The sequence below is a fragment of the Sturnus vulgaris genome, chromosome 22 (assembly GCF_052056855.1).
Source record: "Sturnus vulgaris isolate bStuVul1 chromosome 22, bStuVul1.hap1, whole genome shotgun sequence".
In the NCBI taxonomy this organism is placed as follows: domain Eukaryota; kingdom Metazoa; phylum Chordata; class Aves; order Passeriformes; family Sturnidae; genus Sturnus; species Sturnus vulgaris.
Window position 1 is genome coordinate 4,611,014 of NC_142264.1, and position 27,816 is coordinate 4,638,829.

The window sequence follows — 27,816 nt, forward strand, 5'->3', positions numbered from 1 at the left end:
TCTCCCACTGTGTTATTCTTTCCTCATGGTCCTTTCCTCTACACAGTGAAACATGTACTTCAAGATTATCTATCATCTCTCTGAAGTCACAAGCATAAGCTTTAAATGCCACAGAGATGTGCTGGACATCAAAGCAGGCATGCAATTAAACTGAATCAATCAAGAGAATCCAGGTGAAGATTAGAGAACAGACCTAAAAGAAACCATTTTGTGTCAGCTGATTTCTAATAACTGCATGCATGATCTTGATATCTACTGCCACAAAGATGACATTCAATTATGCCTTCAACCTGCCAGTCAAACCTCTTGAGGGGAACTTATCAGTGTATAAAAGACCAAGTGTTATTTGTAGGGCACATTCACTCTATTTTGCTTAGGGTTAAATAGCCTTCATCACCAGAGCTGTAACAAAAAGTGCTTCACCCCTACTTTCTTCTTGTCTTTGAAAGCCTCTTTATGTACTGCTGGTTATTTTCCTTTGTGCCCCAGCTTTTAGAATATCATTAAGCTTTATGCTCCACCATCCATGAAATTAACCACACAATTCTCTAAGTCATAATAAATCATCAAATTGTTCCATAAGGCACTTGCTGAAGATAAAAATAATTTCAAGAACTCTTCTATAAAGTGTAGGAAAAAAACCCAACATTCTTTTAACTGAAATCCCTGAGCAAACAGTACAGGCTGAGAAGAACAGGATGTCAAGAGTCACATTCTAAGATTAGAGAAGACTTGGATCTCAGGTGAACTACATCCCTTCAGAAGGAGTTCTGAATCATCCCTGCAAATGGCAACAACAGAGAGGAGCTTCAGGAGAGGACTTCCAGCATCTCTTGCAAACTCATGGAAACCAAAGCTCACCACACATTTACTAGACTCTTTACTGAATCAGCAAATATTCTGGGCAGAAAAACAATGCTGGGCACTTGTACACACAAGCCTTAGTTTTATTTTATTTAAAGCTCTCTATCAGAAGTTGGCTGACATGATTCATACCTGAAGCTGTGCTTCACTCTTGGGATCCAAAGGTTTCTTATAGAGCAAATGTAAATACCCCGAGCTACGATTCTGTTCGTTCTGTTCTTTAGCCTCTTCTACCCCTGCAAATCCCTCCAGCAGGGTTGTCTTCAGAATACTGATATCTCCATGAAGTGACTGCAAAGTGAAATGGAACAGATGGGACAAGGTTCAAAATAACATTTTCCACTGCCATCTCTAGCACAAGGGCTTCTGCAAGCATCTGCCTGAAAGCACAAGGGCAAATGCCACCCCGTCATTAACAAAGCAGAGTCAGATGTTCTATGTACAGCTCGGCTGCAGCAGGTTAAGGTTAAAGAGGAACATCAGGTGAGGAAGAGTCACTGCTGGTTCACAGCTTGAAGAGATTCTGCTCACCTCTGTTGTCTCTTTAATTTCCAAGAGGAAGGTGTGAAGATCATCTGATTCAGTTCGCAGCATCTTCATTTCCTCTGGAGTTCCAACTTGGAAACAGGCTTTGGAAGTCCGGGCCTTCAGCTCCTCCATCTCCTTTTGAAAATGTGCAATCTGCAAAGCCAAACAGAAGGGCAGCCACTGAAAACACAGCAGGGACTGGAACAAATGTCTCAGCTCTTGGATCATGCCTCAACTACATCATAAACACTGGTCACTTTGCAGCCAAAGCAGGAAATTCTTCTTGAACATTAACAGGAAAGAATATTGCATCCTCTCAACAAAGATGTTGACTAAAGATGACTGACTAGGACACACAACAACTAAAACCAGGCTGATCATCTCAGGAAAAATTTCCATTCTGATTCCTAAACTACTTACAGACACCATCAGAACACAGCTGAAGTGTTTGTGTAGCATTATGAAGAAAACTGCTTGAAAATCTCACCTCCTCCCTGATTCCTGCTATGACAGGGTCTGACTCCTTCCACTGGTGAGTCTGTTTCTCCAAAGCTGTGCTGGGGGGTGCTGATTTGCCCTGGAAAAAAAAAAAAAAAAAAAAGACAAAACCAAAACCAATATTAAGGATATATCCACTGCAGTGGGGAGCTTAGAATATAAAAAAAAAACCTGGTGTTAGAAACTCCATTCAGACACCAGACACTTTTATTCTAACATAGGTCAAAACACAGCTCTCTAAATACATGCAGAGAACATTGTTTAGAAACACAGATTTGCTACTATTTCAAAATGAAAAGTTAGCTAATTCTTTGACCTAAAAACACTAGCTCAGTCCAAGGAATTCTAAGCAATTCATGGGCCATGAAAAACATTCACCCTCCAAAGAACCCAGTCAAGCTCCTGTTACCTGAGTGGAGCTTGGCTTTGCTGGTGATGGGGTGATTTTGGGTGTCTTCTGTACCAAGGAAACTGAAGGAGTATTTTGAGCAGGACGTGCCACTGGAATTGAATAAGAACAACAATAATTGATGAACTTGTATAAAGCTTGAGGAAACAGGCTGTAATCAGAAACAATCACCACTATCAAATCCAAAAGCAGTAGTGCTATGGGTCCCAATGCAAGAATAAACCTTCCTCAGGTGCCTTTTCACTTTCACCCAACTTCTCTGTGACTACCTTGAACTCTAATCAATGCAGATGGAAGGTAAAGCACTGATTTGTGTGGCTGCCCAGAAACATTCATAATCAGAGCACTGAAAATGTCAGAACTTCTGGGCAAACTTAAGCAGCTGAATATAATTATTTCACATATGGCACTCTGAGAAATAGAGCACAAATGGAAAAACTGCTCAGTTTCAAGACAAAGTGATTCACATCATGATGGTGTGCCAATCAGGAAGGCCTCTGGAGCAGGAAAAACAAGAAAGAAGCCAAATGAAGCTTCCCGTGCCCTAAAACTTTTAGAACGTTTTTTATAATGCATTATTCCCAACAATAGGATCAGACTCTTACCTGTGGCAGGCACAGGGGATGAAGTCTTCAGTGGTGTGGTAGGAGGGGCTGCAAGGGGCATGGACTGGCTCAGAGAACCTCCAGGAGCAGTTTTGGAACTGGTTGAGAAGGAAAACATCGTGGAAGTGCATTGACCACTGCTGCTCGTGGGAGAAGAGGTGTCTACAGCACCAAACCTGCAACAGAATGAATAAATGAATGAGTGAATAAATGAATGAGTGAATGAATGAATGAGCATCCCCAGGGATCAGCAACAACTCAAGCTCCAGATACAAAATCAGTTTAACTTCTGGAGACAGTGGGAAGAAGTCATTCAGGATAATTTCTGAATACATGGAACCACAAAGATTTCTATCTTAGATCCTCCCATGAGCAAAAGCTAAATGCCATCAAAAAGTACTACCCTGCTCCAAATGCACCTCATAATTTTGTTCCCACTATAGCAAATCTGAGCTGTCCTTCAGTGTCATCCTTCGAGTAAGGCTCAAACAGAAATTCTGCAAGAAAATATGAATTCCTATTCATTTGCAAACTCAGCTCCTCAAGGCAGCCAATTTAAATATTCAGCCAATTCACTGGTGTATTATTTGCTTTATACACAAAATATAAAAAGCCCTAAGAGCTCCCATCAGATTCTGGTGTAGTAAAGATTTTTCTAATTCAAAAATAATCATTTGAACCGTCAGAAATTTCTTATGATGCATTTACATGAAAGTTCTTCTCCTTAAAAAGCAGCTCCAATTAATATAGCCCTGAGTTTTAAACCACTTTTTCTAAAAATAAAGAGCAAGTCTCAGGAGTTGGAGGGAAGAGTGAGTATATGACATCTGAGAACACTCACTCAAACCCATTTTGCATAGTTTTTGATCAATATCAGTTTTTTTCAGTTGGTGTGAACAAGCTTTGAAGATTCCAGATCCTGTGCTCAGTGAGCAAGTGTCCAATTAAGAACAGAACCAAAAGGTCTGGAACCTTTTCTGCTGAACACAGAGTGGCAAAGCAATCCATCATCTGTGGCTTCAGCTTCCTCTCAGGTTGGGGGTAAGGAACCTTCAACAAACTGTCAGAGAAACTTGTGCTATCACCACCCCACTAAAGCAGCCCCAGACAGAAGGGATTTCCCAGCAGCCCTCAGCCACGACTTTCATCAAACCAAAGCATGGAATCACTGTTTGTTGCCTATGAAACAAAGATATAAAAATCCCTCTAAGTCTCTGGCAATTTATCAAGTCTAAATTTTTGGCATTGTCCCTTGACTAGTACCATGCTCATGAAAAACAACTTCTGACATGGGAAGCACTGAAGGTTTCCACAGCCCCAACACTCTTGGATAAAGAGGGGCTTCTTCAGTGCTCTCTTGGGAATGTGGGGAACTTTGTCAGGGCAAAAAGCCAGACACCACCTTCACAACTACCATACACTATCCACGCCTGCAGAAATTTAACAAGCATCCAGCCCCTGCATTCACTGCTCAATATATTTACTTCTCACTGAGGTTCACTTTGACTGAAGAAGATGAAGGTGTAAAAGATGACTTCTGTGCAGGTGCTGTGGAGAGCAATGGCCCAGATGAGTTGTCTGCAGCTGGTTTAAAGTTCATGGACCCAAAAGGAAAGGAGGTGGCAGGAGCTGTTGTAGTGCTGCCTACAGAAGCAGGAGTTATGGATGCCTTGGAAGAAGGAGAGGAGGAGGAGAAGGAGAATGTTGCTGCCCCAGTCAGAGCAGGAGTCTGGGCTTGCTTGGAGGCATCAGTGGTGAAGGAATATGGTGGAGGATCACTGCCTGTGGAGCCAGGAGTCTTCACAGCTGAGGGCATGAAGGAAAAAACAGCTGCTCCACTCCCTGCTGGAGGCTGACCTGAGGTGGGCACAGTGGGAGCAACAGCTGGTGCTGTGTCAGGTTTTAGAGAAGTTGGAGGAGATGTTGGACTCGTGGCAGCACTCCCTGCAGAAAGACAAATGGGAAAGGAGGAGGCTCATTTGGCTGCACTGACTAATGGCAGAAGGTACTGCAAGGCCAAATCTATTTGACAGGGACAGCTCAGCACTGCTTCTCTCACTGGACAGTGAGGAAGAGACATGGCAGAGCTGGGCTTGCAGTCCCAAATCCCAGCAAGTGATACAGAAACTGTACAAAGTCACGCTCAGTACAACAATCTGTTCAGATTAATGTTGTCTGCAGTTTCCTGTGAAAAAGCTTCACCTTCCTCCGTTGATTTTGATGAAGTTCCTGCCATCTCAAATAAAATAGGCAGTCAGCACACAAGTTAGCCAGCACTGCAGGAAGGCAGGCTGCCAAACAGCAGCATTCTGGTTGGGGAAGGAGAAGTAAATTTGGGCACAGGGAAGAAAATGGTGCATTTGCAATTATTTCTCCATGAATGCAGACAAGCAAACAATCATCTCACCTACCTACATCACACTACAGGGCAGCACATCTATAACTCAAAACAAAACTACTTCTCTTTACCTGCTGACACAATTTTCACAGTGCTGAGGAAAGCTTGAAACAGGATTTAAATGGCATTTTATTTAAATAGGATTTTGCTGCAGTCAAACACCTTAGTTCATATCATGACCTCCTGTGGCAAAACTATGGAGGAAAACCATCCCTTCTCTGAAGTGTGGAGGCCATGCTCAAAGCTGGGCAAAGAGCCTCCTAAAACTGGTTTGGCCCTATTCTCCAAAGACTGATTACACAGGAAAGTCTAAATGCACAGCCTGCAAAGTGCTTAAGATCCCAAAAACACACAGGTTTAAAGGCTGGGCTCTTGGAGGTCTTTTCCAAACTAAATGACTCTGTGATTTGGTGAACAGGACTAGGTAATTTCACATACACAAAAGACAGAGAACAGCCCTGGGAGCTTGAAATGCTCAAGAACTGCTCCCCATTATCATTATAAAGAAAAAATATGCTTTCTGTGACCACATGTGACTACTGAACTGACAGTATTGCAAAGATTCACAAATCCAAGTGTTCCCCTCAGCCCCTGGAGCACTTACCTGCTGCCTTTGGAACTCTCTCCCCTACCAGCTGCAGTGGCTCTGGGGTCACAATAAGTGACCTGACTCCTGGGTTTTGGTTGATCATGTAAAATGGGCAAAGCACACCATCCGTAGAGAGCAGGATCAGAACTGGAGCTGGAGCAAGGATCTTCTCATCACCTGCCAGAGAACACACTTTTAAGTCCTGCAGTCAAGGCTTCCTATTCTGTTCCTACTGGAATTGCCACTTTCATGGACTTTCTTCACACAATATTTCTTACATTTCTCCCTTCTTGCTTTCATTTGCATCTTTGTTCTCTTGCTTCTCAGTCAGTGCTCAGCTCTCTTTCTTTACCCTTTTGTATTCCTTTCTGCTCCTGACTTCATGTTTCTTAAAAGGGTTATTTTGACAATTGAATGTCATCTCCTGAATGACAAAGCCCAACTTTCACCCATCAATTCCTGTGCCAAGCTTTTTCAGATTTTGAAGCAGTCATTTCTCCTCACTGATACTCTGCTCCCTCCTTAAATTCCTTTCAGCAATCCCCACATTCCATTGGGTCCTGTCACCTCATTAACATTCATATGCATAAACTACAAAATGGAATTGCTACATAGGAAGCTTTTTAACTTTAAAGAAAGCCAACATCAAACAAATAACCTCGTGATTTGAACCACTGATATAAAAACACTTGTGTTTTATGCAGCTGCTTTGTGAGTCTGCTTCAGTACAGAAATTCTCAGCACAGTTAAAGCCCTCAGAACATTCTTTGTATTTCTAAAATTCTGTAATGGTTTAACTGTGCTTAATTAAACACAAAAACCCAAATAAAACACATCTAGAGTGCAGGAAAAATCTGCCATAATAATGATGCTTCGTTTGTCAGGCAGTGCAGTGGATGGCCATTTTTCTTTACTATTGGTTCTTCAGGAAAAGCATGCTAGGGAAGGGCAGTTTCCACTTGGGAACAAGCTCCAGGACAAATCAGGTTTCTCTGCAACCTAAACTTACTGTGAACTGCAAAGCCAATTAATGTGCAGCCAAAATCTTGTGTCAGAACACAAAGAATGTGTTAGCAAAAAGCTTCTCCAAAATCCTTTTTTAAAAACTCTGAGGCAGCACAACACAGGCTTTAAAAAATCTGTCCTGACAGATTTCTTAATCCAGTAACTGTATAGATTAACAGAGAAAAGGCTTCAAATTCAATTTGGCATTCAAGTACAACATTTGACCTCAATTCCCTACTGTAGGTTTCCTTTCAGGTAAAGGTCTCAGTTAACTGGCCCCCTCCTGTGCTCTTCAGGAACTCCTGACTGCAGTACCTTCCACTCTGCCTCAAGGCATCTCTATTTCCATCTGTCTCTGGCCTTCCACGAAGAATTCTCAGAACTCACTAAGATACAACACAATAGCTCAGATGTAGCTTCAGACTTTGACAAGGTACTTTGAAGTGCCTTCAGGCAGCACAGAAGGTACAGCAATAATGCAGCTGAAATGTAGAGCACAGCAGGGTTTAGGCAGTACAGACCCTGTGCTTTAATGCAGAATTAAAACCTACACATTCACCTCAGCAATCTTTGCTGTTTCTGACTTTGAAACCAACCTACCTTTACTTTAGATCTGTGCAAATGCACTTGATACAAAACAGTTCTTCTAAAGGACATAAGTGACAAGAATAAAGAACACCTCACGGGCAGCCTGAAATCCCTGGTGTTAGAACATGACTCCTTTAAACTCACTAAAGCCCCAGTTCTGGGAAACACAGACCTAACTCAGGAGCTTTGTTTGCCATGTCTGTTGATGTTGTGTCCCAGGATGCTGAGAGCTCCAGGAAAGAACTGTATTTAATACTTTGCCACTGAAACCTTACACAGAAGTAAAGCCACGTGCTGTGGGTTTGGTATAAAAACAGCAGGTGTGTCAGTCTGCCTTTCAGAATGATCTCCCAGAACTCTGAGCACAAGGCTACCCCTCAAAAATATCAAATATACTGAGATTTTTGGACTACTCCAAAAGAAAGACTAACAAGACTTACTGATCACAATGGGCATGTTACTGGTGTAGTCTACAGCAACACCAACAGGCAGAGTGTCATCGCTTTTATCTGTCACAGGAAGTTCTGCTCTGCTCGAGTCCTCCAAAACCCACGACTCCCAGTTCTGCAAAAAGTAAAATTATTGTTCTATCAACCACTGCTTTCCTGTGATCAGCCTTCTTCAGCAGTCCAGCCTACAACACCTGAAACACCAGCTAGAGACTATCTGCTTAAATTTGTCAGATTAACAAATGCCAGAAAGATCAGGGTCCTTCACAGATTTGTGTGTGACTTCTCATGTATCACTGCATGTCAGGTCAGACATTTTTAATGCTTAACTTCAACTAATGACCTCGCATCAATCACTTTATTATAGTGAGTTTGACCAAATTTTGAGACTGCCAAGTGAATAATGAAAAACAGACTTCTGGTACTTGGTTCACAACACACATCTCTTGTTCATTTAAGAATTATCTTAAGATTTTGTACAATTTAGAAACTTGTTTCATTTTGGGATGTCTTTAAAAAAATCATCATCTCATTGTATTCCAGGTCTTATATAGGTTATATTTAGGGAAAGAAAATGCACATTTGCACAGTTGCAACACAAAATACATTCCACAAATGGAATAAAAATATTACCTGATCTCCCTGCCTAGCAAGAATGCCGACTTCTGTGGAAGCTGCTGAAGCTGCCAGAACTAGATCCCTGTAAGCATGGACACAAACAGGTTAAAATTAACATGACAGTCCATTGCAAGGTCTGCAAAAAGGAGCAACAGAATCTAGGAGAAGCATTGGCACCTCAGACATGCATACCAAGGGAAGGACCTTGCCAATGATTCCTGCCACTCACCATTCCTCAACAAAATTGAGGAAGTAATGATGCTGTCTCTCAGTGCAGCTTGTGTAGCACGGCTCCATGAAATTCACAAATTTCTCTGGTCGCTTCTCTTCCTTTTTCTGTAAGATGAACGTTGGTAATTTATCTTTCAATGTACAAACCAAGTAATCTCCATTAAATTAGACATTTTCAGAGCACACCAAAAACATCATATTTGGATCTCAGCAGAGAAGAGATTACTCATTGATTTTTAGGTGGATCCTACTTCCTCCATTTAATCTCCCCAATCTGAATTCCATGATTTACAGCAGTAGCAAACTCAAATTCTATGTGGTGCCACTGCCATGAACAAGTCAGGAACAAGCAACAGACACTTGTGTGGCTGTGACTGCTGGCACTTACAGGCAATATGGCTATGACCACTTGTGGAGACATTTCCAGGGTCCCATCAGCCTCTGCATACACAATGGCAAAGACATACGTGCCAATCCAAAGCACATCCAAAACTGAAAGAGAAAGCAAATACTTCAGCCAGAAACATTTCATAATAATACTTTCCTGTTGATTTTAACTGTGCACAGCACACAAAAGGAAATGACAAACAAATGGCAATTAACTCCTAAACTACCAAGCTTAAGAATCACAGAAAATCACACTGTAATTTCATAAACAGTGCTATATAGCTGATATAACTAAAGACAACAGGGGGAAGAACGAGTAAAATACTTTTAAAGAGAAAACAAGTTAAAAAGTAATAAAAAGATGTACCTTTAACAGGATTGTCCGAGTCATAAAAGGGAGGACAAGGGATTACTTTCTTCTCCTGCAGATTCTGCAAATAAAACAACTCTTAAATATACAGAAAAGACAATGAACAAATCCAATTTCAAGTTTTGCAGAAGGCCCAGAGAACTGGTTTAGAGCAACTCACCCATTCTTTAGCACTCATCATGGGCCACTCTGAAATCATTAATTTAGTGACCAGTGCAAACCATAAACTAAACCAAATACTGGCCTAAGACACCTGAATATTACTGAAGCACTTGGGTAGCATCACATGGCTCACACCATGTGCCACCTAACCAAATTCTGTAGTTTGTGATACAAAAACCAATCAAAGATAAAAAAACAAAAGCAAAACAAAGCAACAACCCAAACCAACAAAATACCATATTTCAAACTCCTGAAAAGTCATAAGACCTTAACACTACCAATACTTACAGGCAGATATTGCACCACGGTGCCATTTTGCCTCCCTGCAGCCAGTTGTTTTCCCTTTGGGCTCCAACACACTAGGCAAAAAAAAAGATAATTTCATTAGTACTAAGGAACTGGAGAGTTACAAGGCCACACAAAAACAGGACCAATAAATTGAAACTGTTATTTTTTCCACTGAAAAAAAAAAGCATGAATCTGAATCAAACAAGGAGTCATCCAGTCACGGAGAAAGCAAGACTACTACAAGTCAAAACCCAACAGGTGATGAGGCTTATTTGCATGGTTTCCTGGAAATCAGTCAAGCCTAAGACAGCACAAACCACAGGTGGGCACGTTTGATAACTCACAAGACTCAGCTGCTGCAATCAACTGGAAAAGAGTAATTCTATTGCAACACATTTTCTGAGTCTCACTGAGCTTAAACCCTTCCCTTTTGTGAAGAATTTTAAGAAGCCTCCTCCTGAGACAAGCAACCTGTGTTTATACACCTGTCAATCAGTGTCTGCTTTTCAATGTCCAACATTCTGAGTGTCCTCCAAGGCTGCCACTCACCAGACGTGACAGCAGCAGAGGATGGGAGTGTGGCATAGACCTTCACAGAGTCTGTGACCTGCAGGACAGAGATGCTGCCATCGGACAGGCACACGGCCACCATGGTGGGACTGGCAGGGTTCCACTTCAGGTCATTGACCATGGCTGCACTTCCTGAGTCCTTGGCCAGTTTGTGACAAGCAAATGCCTGTTTCTGCTGTTTTGCCTTTTAGGAAAGACAAATACAAAAGACGGTCAAAGTGAAGCACAAAACCAAACTCTCCTGAAGTCATAGTTCAAAGCAGTTTTGACCTGCCTATAAATTAATGACCGATAAAAAAAAAAAAAAACCAAACCCCAAACCAAAGCCAAAGCCACTTGGCATATGCTGTACCTGATTGAGGAATGTGCGGACATCAAAAAAGCTGATGAAGGACCCGATCTCACTGGACATCATACAGACAGACAGGGTGAGATTGTCACAGCTCAGAGCCAGGTGCTGCATAGGAAACTTCATGGGAACCACAGTACCCTGAATATTCTCCACTTAAAACACAAAAGGAAAGGAAGATGGAATGAAGGGAACAAATTTAAATAGCAAGAGTTGTTCTTGTAAAACAATACAACAAATTTATGCAATAATCCTCAGTGCCAGTAACAGCAGCTATCAAAGGTAACATATAAAAAAACTGAATAAAAGCAAATCTCTTCTTCTCTACCAATACAATCTTGGGAGTTGCCAAATTTCTGAGAAAAGAAAGCACCACTTTCCTCCCTCAGTACCCTGAGTAATAATAAGTGAAAATACTTTTGGCTTTACTTATGTTTGTACAGAGTGGAACAGATACTAAGGAGAATGAAAACCATTTTTTACCCAGGTGGTGGAACAGTGGTTGCTTCCCCTCTCCTTGACAGTCATTTAATCAGAGTGGGTAATTCAGTGTGAAAACTCCTCAGTGTGTTCCTCCACTCACACACATCCCTGACACATGCACAGTCTCATAGCTCAAAGAAGGGCTACCAACCATAGTTCCTGCCTCCCCACACAAGAAAATGTGGCAATTCAAACGCCTGACAGAGAATGGCAAGGACTGTAACATGTACCAGAAGCCAAGAGCTCCATGTCATAAATCCAATATATACCTATCTCTGCCAAACCCATGAGATTTAAGTGTGCCTTACCAATTTTATTGGGATCTTCTCCCAGCTGTTTCTGCATGATAAGATCTCTGGTGTGGAAGATCTGCAGGCTGGTCCCTCCACCAGCAAAGACCAGTCCATATTTGTTGGACACTGCGAGGAGGCTGGAGCGTTCTTTGGGAAGATCATCAGGAGTATCAAAGATTCGAACCTTCTTCAGTGCTCTGAACTGAAAATCCTGTTTGGAACAGTTGGGAAGTAGCTGTTCACATGCTGCCCAAGAGGAACAGTTTACTTTGGCTTCTCTAAGACTAAGTAAGTGCAGGAGTCTCTCCATGAGAGCTGCAAATCCCTGCCACACACTCAGGCAGCCTCTGGCCGCTCCATAACATTTTCTGTCTCATCCAAGAAAGACTGTTATCACACCACATTTTTTTTCCATTTGTTAAATCTCACTTGTACTCAGTGCCTGTGTAAAATCTGCCTGGGACATGTGAAATTCTCAGGAGCACATCAAAACCAGCCAAGGGATACAGAAGAAAAGAGAAAGGAATAAAGAAAAGATGGGACAGGACTGAACAAAACTTGCTGCTACAAGGCACACGTTTGCTAACCTACAGGCCAGTAACTCCAGTCAAGCACCTGAGTTATTCCCAAATAACTGCCACTAATTAAGTACATTCCTGCAATCTGAGGAGGAGGTAGGAAATCAGAAGCTTCTGCAAAACAAACAGCCCAACTATGCTGTTTTTGAGAGCAGAAGGCAGCTGCCCAAGGACCTATAACCACTCCAGGAATCTGTTCCCCTATGTCCCTTCTTACCCATCCTCACAGTAACACTGGGTGACACAGAACAGGCTAGGCTGGCACCACACAGCAAGACTCCAGCTCACACTGCCCCATAGCCAAACATCTCCAAACCAGGACATTCCTAGCACAAGGCATGCTGAGGATTTAGAAACATATCACTCTTTTCCAAAACAAGGCTCCTCCAACTCTCCTTCATCCCTGAAACTGCTCGAGGCCAGGCTGGATGACGCTTGGAGCAACCTGGTCTGGTGGAAGGTGTCCCTGTTCGTGGCAGGGGTTGGAATGACATGAGCTTTATGGTTCCTTCTAACCCAATCTATTCTGTGATTCCCTGCCCAGGCACTAAACACCCCTCTACACCAAGGCCATGCCAGACTTCCCTCTTCCACCCCACAGGCTTGTACCACACTATGCTAGAAAGTTCTCAAGTATTTGAAAGTCCTCAAGATTGCCCAGAAAAGGTGTGCAGTGTCCCCCACTGGGGATATTCTCGACCCGTTTGGATACAATCCTGTGCCGTGTGCTTTGGGACGAACCAGTCTGAGCAGGGAGGTTTAACCACTGTGGTCCCCTCCAGCCTGACCCAGCCTGGAATTCGGTTTCACAAACACCGCAAGGATGTTTCGAAAAGCCCCGCCCCCCGCCATATCCCGAGCCGAACTTCTCGGTTTGTCACCACCACGGTCCCGACCAAACCTCCCCCAGAACCCAGCACCTCTCGCAGCCCAGGCCGAGCCTTCTCCACGCCCCGTTCCCCTCCGGCCCCAAGCCAAGGCCCCCCGGCCCGAGTCAAACAGCCTGCCAATCCTTCCCCCCCGTCGGACTGCCCCTCACATCCCCCCTCTCCCCGTGCCTCACCTTCATCTCCCGCTCGGGGATCACGTCCATGTCGTCCCCCATGGCGGCCCCGGTCCCGCCGCCCGCGCCCCGCCGGGAGAGCCGCGCGCCGCTTCCGCTTCCGGTGGAGCCGCTCCGACCGCTGCTCTCGCTGCTCTGGGTCCTCCCACCGGGTCCTCCCACCAGGCCCTCCCCTGAACAGCTGTGCCTAATTAACCCTTTTTCACAATCAGATTGCAAAATATCCCTGAAACCATCGAGTCCAACCTGTGACCGCACAAAACCTTGTCACCCAGCGCACAGCACTGAGTGTCGTTCCTTGAACACCTCCACGGACGGTGACTCCCCCGGGCAGCCCGTTCCGATGTCTAATCACCTTTCTGTGAAGAAATTCCTCGCAATGTCCAATCCGAACCGCCCCTGGCGCAGCTTAAGGCTGGGTGCTCTCGCCCAGATTTTTCCACATGTTCTGAGGCGCTGGGAGCCGCCCGTGCCCTGCTCCGTCCTGAGGGGCCCAAGCCCAAGGAAGCAGCCCCGGAGGGACAGACCCAGGGATGGACAGACAGAGCCCAGGGATGGGCTGAGCCCAGAAATGGGCTCACACCAGGGATGGACAGATCCCAGGATGGACAGACAGACCCCAAGGATAAGCTCACACCAAGGATGGGCTGAGCCCAGGGATGAGCTGACACCAGGGATGGACAGACTCCAGGAATGGCTCTGGCCGTCCGTGCCAGGTCATGGTGCAGTCTGGCAGGCAGCTGCTCCACCCCGGCCACCAGCCCTTGGTGAGGGGCTTTGATGCTTTTCCTGTATCAAAGATCCAGTGTTGCTTCAGGTCTAAGGAATCACAGAAACTCCTGAGATGGAAGAGATGCTCAAGGATCGTTAAATTGAACTCCTGACCCTGCACAGGACAACCCAAGAATCCCACCATATCCAGGCACTCCTGGAGCTCTGGCAGCCTTGGGGCTGTGCCCATTCCCTGGGGAGCCTGGGCAGTGCCAGCACCCTCTGGGGAAGCTCCTGTTCCTAATTCCAACCTAAACCTACCCTGACACAGTTTCATGCCTTTCCCTCAGGTAAAATCCTGCTCCCTTGGGAGCACAGGGATGCTCTGGGTCAGCCCCTCTATGGCTCCAGTGTGGGGTGGCTGAGCTGCAAACACAGAAGCTCTGTGAGCTGGAGCAGCCTTATTGTGCTCCAGGACCACATAAAAACAGAATGTGAGGGCTTGATCACACCAGGTCCTCGATTTCTTTACTTATTCAAGTTTTGAGAGGTTCAGCTCCCACTCAGACAGAATGCCAGCACCCAAGCCTACGGGGACGCTTCGAGAAGAGCCGTTTCCAGCTCTAGCAGGTCATTCTCTTTGCCAGGACTAAAAAGGACAAGGATTTCTACAGAGATGAGCAATGATGGCTTTGGGCAGTGACCTGAGCTGTGGCAAACCACATCCAAATTTCCCTTGTGTTATATGCTTCCTATATTTTCTAACTGAACAAAAGCTTCAACACACAGCCAAGAAAAGCAGGTGCATTCCCAGAGGCTACCAGGCAGCAAAAAGCAGACATGGGGCTATGATCTCAGGGAAATTCTGTCCTTTTGAGAAACATATGGAAAAAGTGCACACAGTCATTCCCCAGGAAACCTGGTCTCCCCTTTTGATAATTCACATCAGACAAGACCCTTGGGCAAGTGTTTCAAGAGCAGATAGAATAATAAAAAAAATCCCTCCTTCAAGAGAAGCATTGCAAGTGTCTGCTCTCAATAAACAAGTTATTCCTTAAAACAAGCACTGGTCCCTGCTTTTTTTCAGTAAGTCAGAAAAATGTGCCAGCTTTCAGCTTTTCAAGAGGTGGCCTCTGCATTTCATCACACCAACTCCATGGCTTTCAGTCAGTTATTACAGATAAAGATCAGATCAACAGTCCAAACTATCTCTAGGATCTGTTTAAGGGTTTATATTAACAGACTTGGAAACCAGCTCCCTTAATCTGCAACCAATCATACAGACCAAGCTTCAGAGGAGATAACAATAAACACTGATACACTGTGTAGCTTCAAAAGATTTATTTTCAGTCCTTGAAGTAGACTGGTGCTGCTTTTGCTCATAATTTCTGTCCGTTACAGTTTTGGTTTTAACACAAACAGTAGTGAGAATGTTTTTGTTGCTTTTTTAATTATTTAAAAGTGCAGCCTTTGGCAGGAACAATCAGCCTAATAGAGTTAATCATCTGTATTTCCTTTAAAAAATGTACTTACTAGACCATGATTAAAAAAGTTAAAAGCTGTCAAGAACATTTAAGAGAAGAGTAGGGAAAGGGCAAAGAGCAAACACCTGGATTCCAGAAATCGTGTATGGAACAAGAATCACCACAGTACCAGCTCATATTCCATACTTAAAGCCCTTCTTACTTTGCAGATTTGAGGGCTTATCCATCAGGGAAATGGATAGTCCCAGGGGACCAGGCTGAAACACATACAGGGAGGTCTGCAAAAATCAGAGAGACAGAGCAGCTGCCTGAGGACAGATCCTCATCTACAGCTGGTCTGGTGGGACTCAGTTTGGTCACTCAGCTTCCTTTCACCTGGAGGTTTCACTTGCCCCAAGCATCCTGTGGAGCTGCATCACAGCTTGTTTCTGGACTCCATGGATGGGACAGACAATCACCTGGCCAGAGGTTACACTCCTGGTTAGACCCAAGTTGTGATTTATCAGGAAAGGGGTCCCCAAGGTGGCTTTAACCATCCTCACTTGCAGTGGGTGGTGTTGGACCCTGAGATCTGCCTGCAGGATGAGCCTCCAGAGCAGAGAGAAGCTGTCCCTGCAGGCAGCTGTGCAGGCAGATCTCTGGGTCCAAGCACATTCCCACACCTCCTTATGATCAGACAGATGTGGGAGCCTGATTTGCATTTTGGGGAGGTCAGGAGGGGAATAATTAAGTCCAAAGTAGGAACAGGAGGATGGAGCAGAGAAGGCACTTATTTCTTTGCACCCATGAAGCCACTTTCAGGGGCTGTGTCCATATCTGGCAGCAAGGACCATAAGAAACCTGTCGTGACAAGCACAGCTCTGAATCCACATGCTGGGAACAAAGTAGCTCCTCGTCTGAGAAATGCAGGAAGGGCAGAGGAAAGAGTAAAATCATAGGATATTTTTTGTTCTTTTTGGTCTCACATTACACTTGGTGCTACAACTTCTGTCTAACAGATCGAGTTGGCTAAGGGATGCAGCAGAAAGACACGAGCTGGAGGTCTCCAGCTTCCCTTGCTGTTCCTCTAAGGCAGGTTAGTTGAAAACTAGGACTGTCCACAGTAAAGAGTAACAAAGCACAGGTAACCTCTGTTACAGACCAGCAAAGCAAACAGTGCCCATTTTACAGCCTGTTCTCTTCAAGGGAGGCTGGCTATGTCTCTCTCTGGAGGTGGACCAGAAGGTTTTGGGTTGCTTTCATTGGCTTTTCCTTCAAACATCATGACCCTGCAAAACACAACAGATATTGACGATTTAAAAAAAAGCAAATGCATATTTATCTATCATTGGGGGTGGCATTCTCTGCTGAAAAAGAGCATCTGGCTCCCCTACAAAGAGCACTCGATAATTAACAAAGCAGGGAAAGCCAACAGAGGGCAGTGCTGCCAGGCTGGCTTTTCCAGCAGCTACCAGGAGTGGGTTCCCAAAGTCTCTGCCAGTTTTCCTCTCAGAACCCAGAGGATTAGCACATTTTATTTAGACAGCCACTTCCGAAATCCCCTGGGCACACACTGCATGCCAAGTGTTCCTGATGCGTAAAAGCAAATACCACTCCTGGCCCACCTTGCACAGGCACACAGCAGAACATTCAGAAGCCAACACCGAGCAAGCAGCAGCAATTACAGCCAGGGGAGAGAGCAAAAACAAGGAGCAAGGCACTGGCTGTAGGAATCTCAAGCATTTTGCAACCACTAGCACTGTCTTCCTCCCTGAGGGCTGCAGCTACGCTGGGAATGCCAGCTGCCCCGATGGATCAAAGGGCTGTACTGCTCCTAGGACGAGTTTTACATTTCTGCTCCTGCTCTACAGGGTCCAACAGACAATGGGGTGCCTGTTAGCAAGAGAAGGGACCTGTTTGTGAAAGCTGCTGCAGCTGGGAGGAGGGATGGAAGATATGGGACAGGCTGCAGGCTCAGTCTGGTTCTGTGGAGAAAAAGGAGAAGCAGGGATGGCAGAAGTCTGTGTATGCTTGGAAGAGGAGCATCACAACCAGCACACAGTGGGGAGAATCTGCCAGCATGCATGTCCCAGCTTAGAGAAACCACATGAGAGGTGGTTGCAGGATCCTTCCTCCCAACCTGCCTGGAAGCTGGCTGTGTTTCTAAAGCTGCCTTCAAAAGGGGTAAGGAGGATGGAGAGGATCAGCTCCTATTCATGGCAGTTTCAGATATGAAAGCAGGGCCAGCCTCTGAGCTGTGAAAGGAAATGCCAGGCTTCAATGGGATGGAGATGGAGCCAAGCAAATGTTTAGAAGCCATTTGTTAGAGCAGCACTTTCAGAGCCCTGTTGAGAGGACAGAGGGGGCCGTGGGAGGCTAGTGCTGGCAGCCTGTACCACAGAAAACCTCTCCCAGCACGAGCCAGCTGTTTTAAGCATGTGTCCCATCTTCACCTACTGCCTGTCCCTCCAAGATCAGGCAGGGATTAAACATCCTGTGGGAAACAGGAGCCAGCACTACTGGTGCTGGCAGGACCATCATCTACTCAAGTCCTGCCACCATCCACAGGGGAAGTTTGTGTCCCCAAAGCCAGCAGGATCCTCAGGGAAGAGATGGGAAGAAGTCCTGCAGTGCTGAATGCCTGCACACCCTCGGGAAAGGAGGGGGACGGCTCCCATGGAGCACGTGGAAGGAAGCCTGTTCTAACACACAGCAGGCAGCTCTGCTGGGAGCACTCGCCACTGCTCAGCCTCAACATGAGCTCATAAACCCTCAGGGCACCCTGCAGACTGCCCTGCACCAGGATCCTGGTCTCCCTCCATGAACACTGAGTGTGCACAGCTCCAGCTCCACCAGACAGAGCAGCTCAAGTGCTGCTGCTCTCCCCAGCTCCCCAGGACACTCACAGTTTCAGCACAGCAGAGCGTTTCCCAAGCATCACGTTGACAAAGTCCTGGTACGAGATGGTGTCGCTGACCCCTCCAGTCACCTCAGAGATCATCTTCTTCAGTTCTAGGTGGGTCTTGGGAGCCCCCAGCTTCTCCATCATCCTTTTGACAGACATCAAATCTACAAGAGCAAGGCAATTGCTGCTGTCAAGAGTGACCCCACTGAGCACAGACCAACCCTAGAGACAGAGCCATGAGTTCTCACCTGAGACTACCTCACCCATGGACTCTGTGGCTGACAGCATTCAGCTGCTGCCAAAAGCCACGAGAAGCCTTCCAGTACAGCTCACTGCCACTCTGCCCAGTACAAAGCATCACTTCCCAGTTGTGCAGCTCAAGAGAAAAGTACCACACATTCAGAGAAGAGGAACAACTCTGCAAGTGCTCCGCAGACACGTGGGGACAGTGCTCTGTAGCTCGGATTGTGGTTCCAAGAATCACAAGGATGGGGAGGAGGGAAGCAACGCCGGGGTTAAAGCTGGAGACAAACAAGCTGTGGGGAGCAGACGCCCCTGCCCATTGCCACAGGCCATTTCCTCCCATTGCACTGCTGCCTGCTGGGACCTGCGGGCCCCTTCCCTCCGGAAGCCCTGAGTCAGGCTTCTTCCAGCTCCCCACAGGCTTCACTTCAGCTGGAAGGCTTGTGGAGGAGGGGAACGAGGCAGCCGCCTCCTGGAAGGGCACAGAGCACAAGTGATTACACTGCAGTAACTTCACGTAACTGGTGCTTTCTGGACCCAAAGCAGGGCTGCTCAGCTGAGCCAGACTCACACCCAAGTCCTTTGCTTCCCTCTGCTCCCCTCCTTGCAAAGCAAAGAGCTTCTCTGCACCAGAAGTGCTCGTGGATTTACACAGCTCCTGCCTCAAGCCAGGTAAGCCCTAGGATTGTCCAAGTCCCGCAGCTTCCCAGCTCTGAATTCCCAGCTTTGTAGCACAGGACTTGAGAAAAAGGCCTCAGTGGAGAAAAAGGGAGAAGGAAAAAAAGCATTTAGAGCAGAAAGAAGTGGAGGAGACAAACAGAACTTCAGGAGAACAGCGCTGAGAAGAGCTTAGATCTTGAAATAGGCAAGGAGAGACCAGGGAAGCTGAGAGGCAGGGGCTGGAGAGCCAAGGAAGCCCCTGGCTGGCAATCAAGATCCAAGCAAGGCTGGACATAGGAGAAGCCCAAAAGTTTTCCTCCTCAACAGCATGAATGCAGAGGGAAGCAGCAGATTCAGCAGCAGACAGGCTGTGGTTCTTCCAGAATCACTCACCAATCTCGCCTTGGTTGTTCAGGTCAAACTCCATGTATTTCTCTGGAAGAGACACAGAATTAGGTTAGCAGGACTCTACAGCAGGGGGGTGTGCAGGGCTTTGGAGCACTGCTGCTTACAGCAGTGAAATAAAAAGCATTTGGGGATAAGATTGATATAGTGCTGAATGCAAAGTTCAGAGGGGGAAACCATCTCAAGTCCTGGTTTTAGCACCCTTATCTCAACTCCAGGGCTCTAGAATTAAGTGCTCTGTAATTGTGGCTGCTTTTCATTTAAGCTGAAGGAAAACACTGGCATGAGAACAAGGTATCAGCTGGCTATGCACAGCGTTAAAAGGTTTCCAGCCAGAAAAACAAAGCTCTGGAACAGCCTCCCAGAAGGAGTAGCAAGGAAAACAAACCCCTGAGCACTGCCGAGATGAAGCTTGATCGGATTAGAAGGGGGATTAAATGACGCAGTTGCCTGCAATAACGAGGGACAGACTCCACAGTGCTCCCATCCAGAGCAGCACCTGCCAGGAGAGATGCTCAAGGACCACATCAAGAGGGCAAAGCCAAGAACATGCCTGGGCACAGTGATGCTGGAGCAGGTTGTTTGCCCTTCCAGCCTGCTGTCAAACACTGCTGACTTGAGCAACTCCAGCATTGTCAGAGAGGCAAAGCCTGCTCCAGAAGGTCTGGTTAGCTTTGCAGGACAGAAACTCACATGCTGCAACAGGCAGAGCACTGATTTGAGTTCGAAAATTCAGGAATTCAGTCCTGTGCAGTTTCTGTCCTTTGAAGTGGCACACCTGAGCTTCCTACACACCCCCCACCCCTCGCTAGCTGTTCCCCATTTAGACTTTAAGCTCTTCAGGCAAGGATTTGTCTGTCTTACAGACCATACCGCTCCCAGCACCACAAGGGGCCCCCCATCACCTCAGCTCTACTAAATGGAAAGAGCAAGATGCCTGCTGGCACCATCCATCCATGCTGAGCTGGAGAAATCACCCTGCAGTGAGCACTCACTCCCCACAACAGCTTTGGAGGACTCAAATTAACCAAACCCTTCCAGGCTGCTCCTTTGCCCCAGGTAGGAAAATGGAAAAGAGCTTTTGCCTCTGCTGCAAAGACATCAGCAAGTACACGAGTATGAACAGAGAAGTGGCAGGCTAATTTAAGGAGCCAAAGGGAAGAGTGGTTATTTCACACATCAGAGTCTTCCCAGCACCTGTGCTTCCAAAGGAAATTGTTTGGTTAACTGGACTAATGGGCAAAGGAGGCAAAGGAGTGGCTTGGCATGTCTTCACCTGGGTCTCAGCCCATGGATTACTGCTGCCATGAGCTGACCAGGACAGACCTGAAGAAATAGCGTGTACAAACCAAAGCTGTTCATGCTTCGGGCAGGAATAAATGTCTGTCTTCAGGCATCAAGCAGCCAATCCTAGAAGAAATCGGGGCTGTAACACACATGTTTAGGGGCCAGAGTGATGCTTGATGTGGGACTGCCTCTCCCCACACTCTGCCTCACCAGAATGACCTTGTGCATTTGAATTGCCACCTCCCTTACCAGGGTCAGGCACTGCTGCATATTCCTGGGACACAAACCCTGCTCTGCCATGTCCATGCCCAGCACATGTTTTCTTTTCTTCTGAGCTGACACTTAGCCAGCAGTGCAGAGAACAGAGGCAGCTTTACATCAGCCTCAGCTCACACATTCAGGTTTCCCTCCCACCCCAGCAGCGGGGATATAGTGGGGCAAAAACCATGCACGGTCCCTCCCTCACAAATACATTTACACAAACACTGCATGGGGGCTCTATCTTTGCCTCCCTCGGGCTGGGAGCGGGGTGGGGATGTGGGAAGGACAGCAGAGAAGAAATATTCCCCCCATCATCACACAATGAGCTGATTGTTGGGGGAGCTGGAGGAGGCCTTGGAGAGAGGGACAGGCCACGGAGACAAACTCACGAGGCAGCAGGAAGAGATGCCAAAGGCTCTCGTTACAGGGAATTCTGTGCCTGTGACCTACAGTTGCAATGTTTGAAGAGCCCCAATTGTGATGGGAAAAAATAATGTGGGGCTGCAGCCAAAAGCCAAAGCTGCACAAAAGGCAACACAAAGAGATCGGAGAGCACAGGAGGCTCCTCTGTGCCCAGCAGTGTAAGGGATCACAAAACGCCAGCCAGCTTCTTCCTTGCTGGATTGCAAAGCCAAAATTCAAAGGGAAATAGCAGACAATGTCTGCAATGGAAGCAAGGTCAGGTTTTATTTGGTTAGAGCCAGGCTGAGCACAAGCCTCGAGGCAGTGTGACGCAGGCATGTTTTCTCAACCGCCTTCAGCCACTGCTTGGAAAGAAAGTGGGTACACCAGAATAACCCTGACAGATCCTGTCCTGTAACCAGTCTGGGGACAAGCTCCAGAGGACTCCAGGCTTTTGAGCTGTGTCTCTATCCCCTGTCCCAGCAAAAGGCCCAAACCTAAGCCCTAGACCTGCTGAGCCACTGGAGTCAGGCTTTGGCCAGAACTAGACATATCAGTGCTGTTCCCTCTGGTGTCAATGGGCTGGGAAAGGACTAAAGAAACTTTTGGAGACAGAAAGTCCCCAACTCCTCCAGAAAGCAGCTGACACTTCTGCTTTGTGGAATGAGGCCCTCCTACTTATTGAAAAAAAAAAGAAAAAGTAAAGAGTCCAGCATGACAGTTAGCTCGCTGGGTAACTAGTCAGAAACCATCCTCCTTTGCTGCTCCCCAGGGTTTTGCCCACACAGCAGGTTTTGCAGTAACAGCAGCTGCCAGGCAGGATGTCTGTAGGGTGACATGTCCCTGCCCTGCAAGTGGGAGAAGCATAAAGGCTCGTGTGGAAAACACCTCTCCAGAGAGCTTCACCAAGTCCCACAAGCAAGGGGGAAGACATCCATCCCAGATCAGTCACTTGTATTTGGCAGAGAATCTCAGGCTGGTGAGATCCAAAAGCTGAGGAAAATAATCTGATTCAGAGCAAAGAGTAAGGCTCAAAGGACAGGAAAGCCCTCCAGTACTCACCTTTGAACACTGCCAACTTCTCCTCCAGGTCTTTTTCATTACTGAACTTTGGGTCACAGAGAAACTCCTAAAACAGAAAAAAAATACCCTCAAGGTTAAAGAGGCAAAGGAAAACACCCTAAAGGGCACCTCCAAAGGCAGCATTAGCCAGAAGACTCACACAATTCCCAGAGAGTCACAGCTGAGCAACAGCACCAGGAGACTTGAAAATGGGCTGAATCCCTCCACACCTTGTCATTAACATTCCAGTGCAAGGGGAATCCCTCTGATATCTCAAATTTCCCACTGGCAGCTTGAGGGAGGACTGGACCTCGCCTGCCTTTGGAATAACTGCATGAAAGCCTGCTCTTGCTCATGCAAGGTTTCAGCTCCCCACATCTCTGCTTAAGCACACTTAACATGTGGATTGGGCACTTATTTCCAGCAAGGGCTCCTAGTCCTGGCAAAAAGCACTCTTATCTCAGATTTCAAACTCTTAGATAAACTCAGAGGGCTTACAAATAGAGCAGGCAAAGTTTGCAGAATGTCATATGCCCAAGAGGACGGGTATTTTGGGCTTAGGAACTCTTTCATACCAAATACCCATTTTCTCCCTCTACTGCTCAGGCTGGAGAGGAAACCCTGGATCACTTCTGGTCAGCTGTCCCTAGCCCCAACTCAAAAACCTTCAGATACCCAAAAGAACAGAGCACAGCTTGCACAGCCAGCTCTTCTGCTGTGCCCTGCCAGCAACACTCCCTGCAGCTGTGAGCAGCAGGGTCCTGCTCCTGTCTCTGCCCTCCCACACCGCCCAGCTCCAGCCCAGCACAGCTTAATGACTCGATCTGTGTTCAGCAACAACACCACATTCTTCAGTGTAGAAATCATTAACATCTGCACAGCTTATGCATGGCCTGTCCAGGACAAACCCCCCGAGGGGTTTGTGGATGGAGGGCTGAGGCTGTTCCCTACTCTGGGAATGTGTTCCTCACCACTGCTCCCCATGCTCACGGGTCACCAAGAGCCTTGTGTGCTGATCACTGTCATCCTAATCCTAATCCTGCTCCTGTGCTCTGGGTCCCACACACCTGGAGCTGCTCCCTCCTTCCTCACTGGGACAGGGGAGCTTGGACTGCTCAGGGAGTCCTCAAACCTTCACTGCCAGTTTTCCACTGCTCTGGCAAGACTTCTGCCTGCAGCTGAACTAGGGTTTTGTAGGAAGCTCACTACGACAGAAGTGACTGCCACCCCCTCCTTCCACCCCAGAAACTCCACATGGGAGACCAGAGACCACGACCACCAAACCAATGTGACACTGACTTAACTCATCACCATGGTCACCAACTCAAATTGAGAGCTGTGGTGAAAAGCAACATTCCCAGTTCCTTCTTTTGCTCTCCTTTGCCAACTCAGTTTCATTTAGCTCAGTTATTTCTACCCAGGGGTATCACTTCCCAGCTCAACACAAAGGGCCCAATTCAGCTTCGAGACCTGGGCTCAGGCAGCAGCAGGAGTCACCAGAGATCAGAGTAGTGTTACCTCCTGCCATCGCCACTGAATAGCCTCTGGAGAAGGCAAACAACACTGAAAACCAAAACAGAGCCAAAACACCTCCTGGCCACCAGGTCACAGCTTCATTCCTTCCCTGCAGGAGCAGCAAGCAGCTTCATCTCCCGGCAGGACAGGGGATGTGAGGGCAGAGCACAGCTTCTCTCTGGGAGCAAGAGGCAGCACTGAAATGGTGAAGCCTGAAGGGAATGCATGCATATGTGATGGCTGAGGGACACACACCCAGGAGCCCTGGCAGTGTGACAGAAGAGCAGCACAGGTGACACTGCACACAGGATTAGGACTCAGTTCCCTTGTGTTTCAACTGGCAGGGGGGCTGGAGAGCCCACCAGCACCACAGCTCTGCTCCTGGGGCAAGGAAGCAACAAGGGGCTGTATTTGAAAAGCATTCCACTCTCCACATTGTGCATGAGCTGGGCTGTGACTGTGATAAGGAAAACACTCACAATGGCACACAGGAATTCAGTCCCCAGGGCCTGTGACTCAAACTCAGAGTGGCTGAAGTTCCTCCGAGAGCCCTTTGCTAAAGTTCCCATTTTAAGGGTCACGTTCTATTAATAAGAACTGCTTTAAAAGCCTCTCCCCCCTCCTGCCCTGAACAGCCTTTCTTGAGCTGTTGAGAGACTTTTCTAAGCCAATAAACTCAGCCAGTCAAGTCCCAGCTACCTGCAAGACAACCTGAGCAAAGCCAGATCCATCCTTGCTCCCCAAAAAGGTGACTCCAACTGGCAGGCCAAGCTCTCACTGGGATGTTTAAGTGCTGAATGCCAGCCACCCTGCCTGCAGGGGCTGAGGGATGCTCATGCCTGCCCTGGATGGGAGAAGCAGGCACCTGCTCTCTAACAAGCTGAATTTCTTCCCTGTAGCCCAGGGCATTAGCAGGTAAAACAAGGTTGAAACTAATCTGTGCTGGATTAGACCTGCCACCTTGATGCACGAGGCTGGACAAGGTGATTGCATTGCCCGAAAAGAGGGGAATAACCAAGAGGGGAGCCCAGAAGAGTGTTTCAGGCTGGAAGAGAGAAGTCAGCACTAGGACTCAGCCATCCTTCAGCAGCACATGTGTACTGCCTGCCAGTATCCCAGCGAGAGCTCCGGGGTAGAAACCAGCCAGGAAAACAGGGCTGGAAGGAGCTAAGTGTTAGGATGAGACAATGAGATTAAGCCTGATAGGAATTTGGCCTGATAGGTTTTATTAGGAGCACTTGACTGTTTTACAGCCTTAGGGCTCTTCAGTGCTGGGGAAACCCCCTCCCTAGCTCCAGCCACAGTATCAGCCCAAGTTTCTGTATCAGCTGTTTGTCAGGGAGGTGTGAGGCTGTTTGCTGCACTCCCCCATTGCCACACAGAGCTGCCAAAGCACAGCAGCGTGGGGGTTGCTGCCCAGAGCACGATGGCTTCTGAGGATCCATGGGCATCTGCCACCCGTGCTGTCTGCAGCTTGGTTTTGAGCTGTTTAAACCACATCTCCTAGCGCTGAGCCAGCACACAGGGCAGCAAGGATGCAAACAAGCAGCTCTGCCAGTGGGAAGTCACTTAGTTTGTTTCATTTTTGTCATCCAAACCTCAGCCAAAGAAAAGGCCAGAAGTGATGGCAGCTTAGGGGAGAGATAGGAACCTGTCCCCTGCATGGGAACAGCACTGGGACACAGCAGTGGCACAGCAGCAGCATCCCAGGAAGCACAGCCTCCCAGACAATCCTACAGCTCCTACCAGCTTAAGGATCGTGTATCCTTACAGGATTGTGCCTGTGTGATGCTGGAGAAGAAGAAATTGCAGCAGTAGGTACAACACGGTGCCTTCATCCTCAGCCTAAGGGCCAGCACCACCTTGGCTAGGGGAGATATGTTAGACTCAGCTACAAACCTTGGTGCAGGGTGTGCTGTGTCTGCCTTCCAGCAGCAGGTTACAAAGGCTCCTTTTTAACAAGGTGCTCTTATTCTACACCTTATGCCATGACACCTCTTTTTCCACTCTAATTCCACAGCACATCCTAATTTCTAGTTAATTGGGTAATTTCTAACAACTTAATTCCCTCTCCAGTGACCTAAACTTCACCTCTACTGTCTCACTGGTGGAACATGCTGTCTGGTGGAGCATATTGCCACTTTTCATAGCTTAGTCAGTATGAGGGCAAGGTGAGCCCATCTCCTCTGGGCTCTCATCTTGTACAGCAATTTCATTTCTGCACTTGAAACACCAAGGTGCCACTGACTAAAAGAGCACCTGGAAGTGCTGGAAATCCCAGTAAAGCTTGCTTCAAGGTTAAAACCTTCTTTTCACCCTCAGAACTGCATTTAGCTGGGAGGGATGCCAACAGAACTGCCCCCACAACCATGCCAAGCAAGGGACAGGGTAAGCCTAAAGCTCAGGGGAGAGAACCTTGCCTGACCCTGGCATGAAGGGCACAAAGCCCAGTGCACTTTGCACTAAACCAGGAGGTGCTATTCCCCCTGCCCAAGGCTTATGGGACGTCCAACCATCCTGGGTAACACATTCACCCGCTGTAGTGAAAAGCTAGGAAGGCTAGAGTCAGCTCTGAGCAGCAGAAACTTCCCATTCCGGGAAGGGAAAGTTGAAGCACTCCATACAGCAGAGGGGAGGTTGAAGTCCTCCAGGAGAACAATAGCCCCCATTCTTGCTGGAGCACGTTCCCAAAGGGAATTTCAGAGCAGCCAGCCCCCGGGCGCCCACCAGCCCCGCTCGGACCCGCCGATGTGCGATGCACGGGGAGGAAAGAGCCGCCTGGGAGGGCAATATCGGAGCGGAGGGGATAGAGAGCGACCCCCATAAAAACCCCGCTTCCTCCTCCAGCCGGATCCCCTCCCCAAAGGGCTTTGGGCAGAGGGGTCGGCATCTCCTCCTGCACCCGCCCCCCTCCTCCTCCGCCCGCCCCCTCCCCACTCCGCGCGGGGGTCGGGTCGGGTCGGGAGGCGGCCCCAGCCCCACCTTGTTGATCTCCTCCAGCCGCCCGTCCTGCGGGGCTCTCCGCAGCCCCCCGCCGCTCGGCCGGCGCGGAGCCGCCATCGCACCGAGCCACCCCGTGCCCGCCGCCGCCTTAAATAGGGGCGGGCAGGGCCGGGCCGGGCCCTCCGCCCCCCGCCCTTTAACCCATTCCCCGCCCGGCGCCGGCAGCGGGCGGGTGGCGGAGGCTGCATCATCCCGCTCCGGGAGAGCAGCGTGGTACCCGCAGTGGGTTTGAGATGCCCGAGCACCGCGAGAGGCATCGCCGCCTCTGCGCTTCCCGCAGGAGGGAAGGGACCGGCTCTCTCTGCCCGCACCGCCCGCCGGGCTCGGCTCCGGGACGCCGGGGATCGCTGCGGAGCTGCCCTGGGAGCGGCATCGCCCCGCCGGTACCGGCGGCACAGGGACTGGGGCGGGATGGTACAGCCGCTTCCAGGCTGGATAAACCCTAGAGGGCGAGCAGAGGGGAGAAAAGGGATGGCCCGAGGGACAGCCACAGCCATGCGTGTCCGGGCCAGGGTCGCACGCCCCCGCAGTGTCCGCCTGACACTTTATGTTAAAATGACATACTAACGTGGGA

At 47.9% G+C, this 27,816-nt stretch overlaps 2 protein-coding genes across 3 annotated transcripts in view; both read right to left on the reverse strand.

Annotated features, from left to right (window-relative positions):
- NUP214 (nucleoporin 214) overlaps window positions 1–13,403 on the reverse strand; it is a 38,355-nt gene extending 24,952 nt beyond the window's left edge. For both annotated transcript variants that reach the window (XM_014873231.2, XM_014873230.2), the window contains exons 1-17: window positions 13,326–13,403; window positions 11,700–11,895; window positions 10,912–11,063; window positions 10,539–10,743; window positions 9,990–10,060; window positions 9,537–9,600; window positions 9,171–9,274; window positions 8,781–8,887; window positions 8,567–8,633; window positions 7,925–8,048; window positions 5,907–6,068; window positions 4,389–4,848; window positions 2,905–3,080; window positions 2,300–2,391; window positions 1,880–1,969; window positions 1,396–1,545; window positions 997–1,155 (exon numbers count right to left, since the gene is read on the reverse strand). In XM_014873231.2, coding sequence (XP_014728717.2) covers window positions 997–1,155; window positions 1,396–1,545; window positions 1,880–1,969; window positions 2,300–2,391; window positions 2,905–3,080; window positions 4,389–4,848; window positions 5,907–6,068; window positions 7,925–8,048; window positions 8,567–8,633; window positions 8,781–8,887; window positions 9,171–9,274; window positions 9,537–9,600; window positions 9,990–10,060; window positions 10,539–10,743; window positions 10,912–11,063; window positions 11,700–11,895; window positions 13,326–13,367 — 2,421 coding nt within the window. In that variant the 5' untranslated portion in view covers window positions 13,368–13,403. The remainder of the gene's footprint in view (window positions 1–996; window positions 1,156–1,395; window positions 1,546–1,879; window positions 1,970–2,299; window positions 2,392–2,904; window positions 3,081–4,388; window positions 4,849–5,906; window positions 6,069–7,924; window positions 8,049–8,566; window positions 8,634–8,780; window positions 8,888–9,170; window positions 9,275–9,536; window positions 9,601–9,989; window positions 10,061–10,538; window positions 10,744–10,911; window positions 11,064–11,699; window positions 11,896–13,325) is intronic.
- Window positions 13,404–15,362: 1,959 nt separating this feature from the next.
- AIF1L (allograft inflammatory factor 1 like) lies at window positions 15,363–27,346 on the reverse strand. Its single transcript, XM_014873294.2, has 5 exons — window positions 27,222–27,346; window positions 22,725–22,791; window positions 19,701–19,742; window positions 18,406–18,568; window positions 15,363–16,788 (listed from the first exon to the last, which is right to left on the reverse strand). Exons 1-5 carry the CDS (start codon window positions 27,297–27,299, stop codon window positions 16,701–16,703), a joined length of 438 nt encoding a protein of 145 aa, XP_014728780.1. The 5' UTR covers window positions 27,300–27,346; the 3' UTR covers window positions 15,363–16,700.
- Between the last annotated feature and the right edge of the window lie 470 nt (window positions 27,347–27,816).

What these genes read in the sequence shown, in the direction of transcription:
- AIF1L (XM_014873294.2), bottom strand. Translation starts at nt 27,299, where the DNA reads ATGGCGGCTCCGCGCCGGCCGAGCGGCGGGGGGCTGCGGAGAGCCCCG. An exon ending in GAAGTTGGCAGTGTTCAAAG is followed by an intron (nt 19,743 to 22,724) that starts GTGAGTACTGGA and finishes TGTCTCTTCCAG; the next exon opens with AGAAATACATGGAGTTTGAC. An exon ending in GAACAACCAAGGCGAGATTG is followed by an intron (nt 18,569 to 19,700) that starts GTGAGTGATTCT and finishes TTGCTCTTGTAG; the next exon opens with ATTTGATGTCTGTCAAAAGG.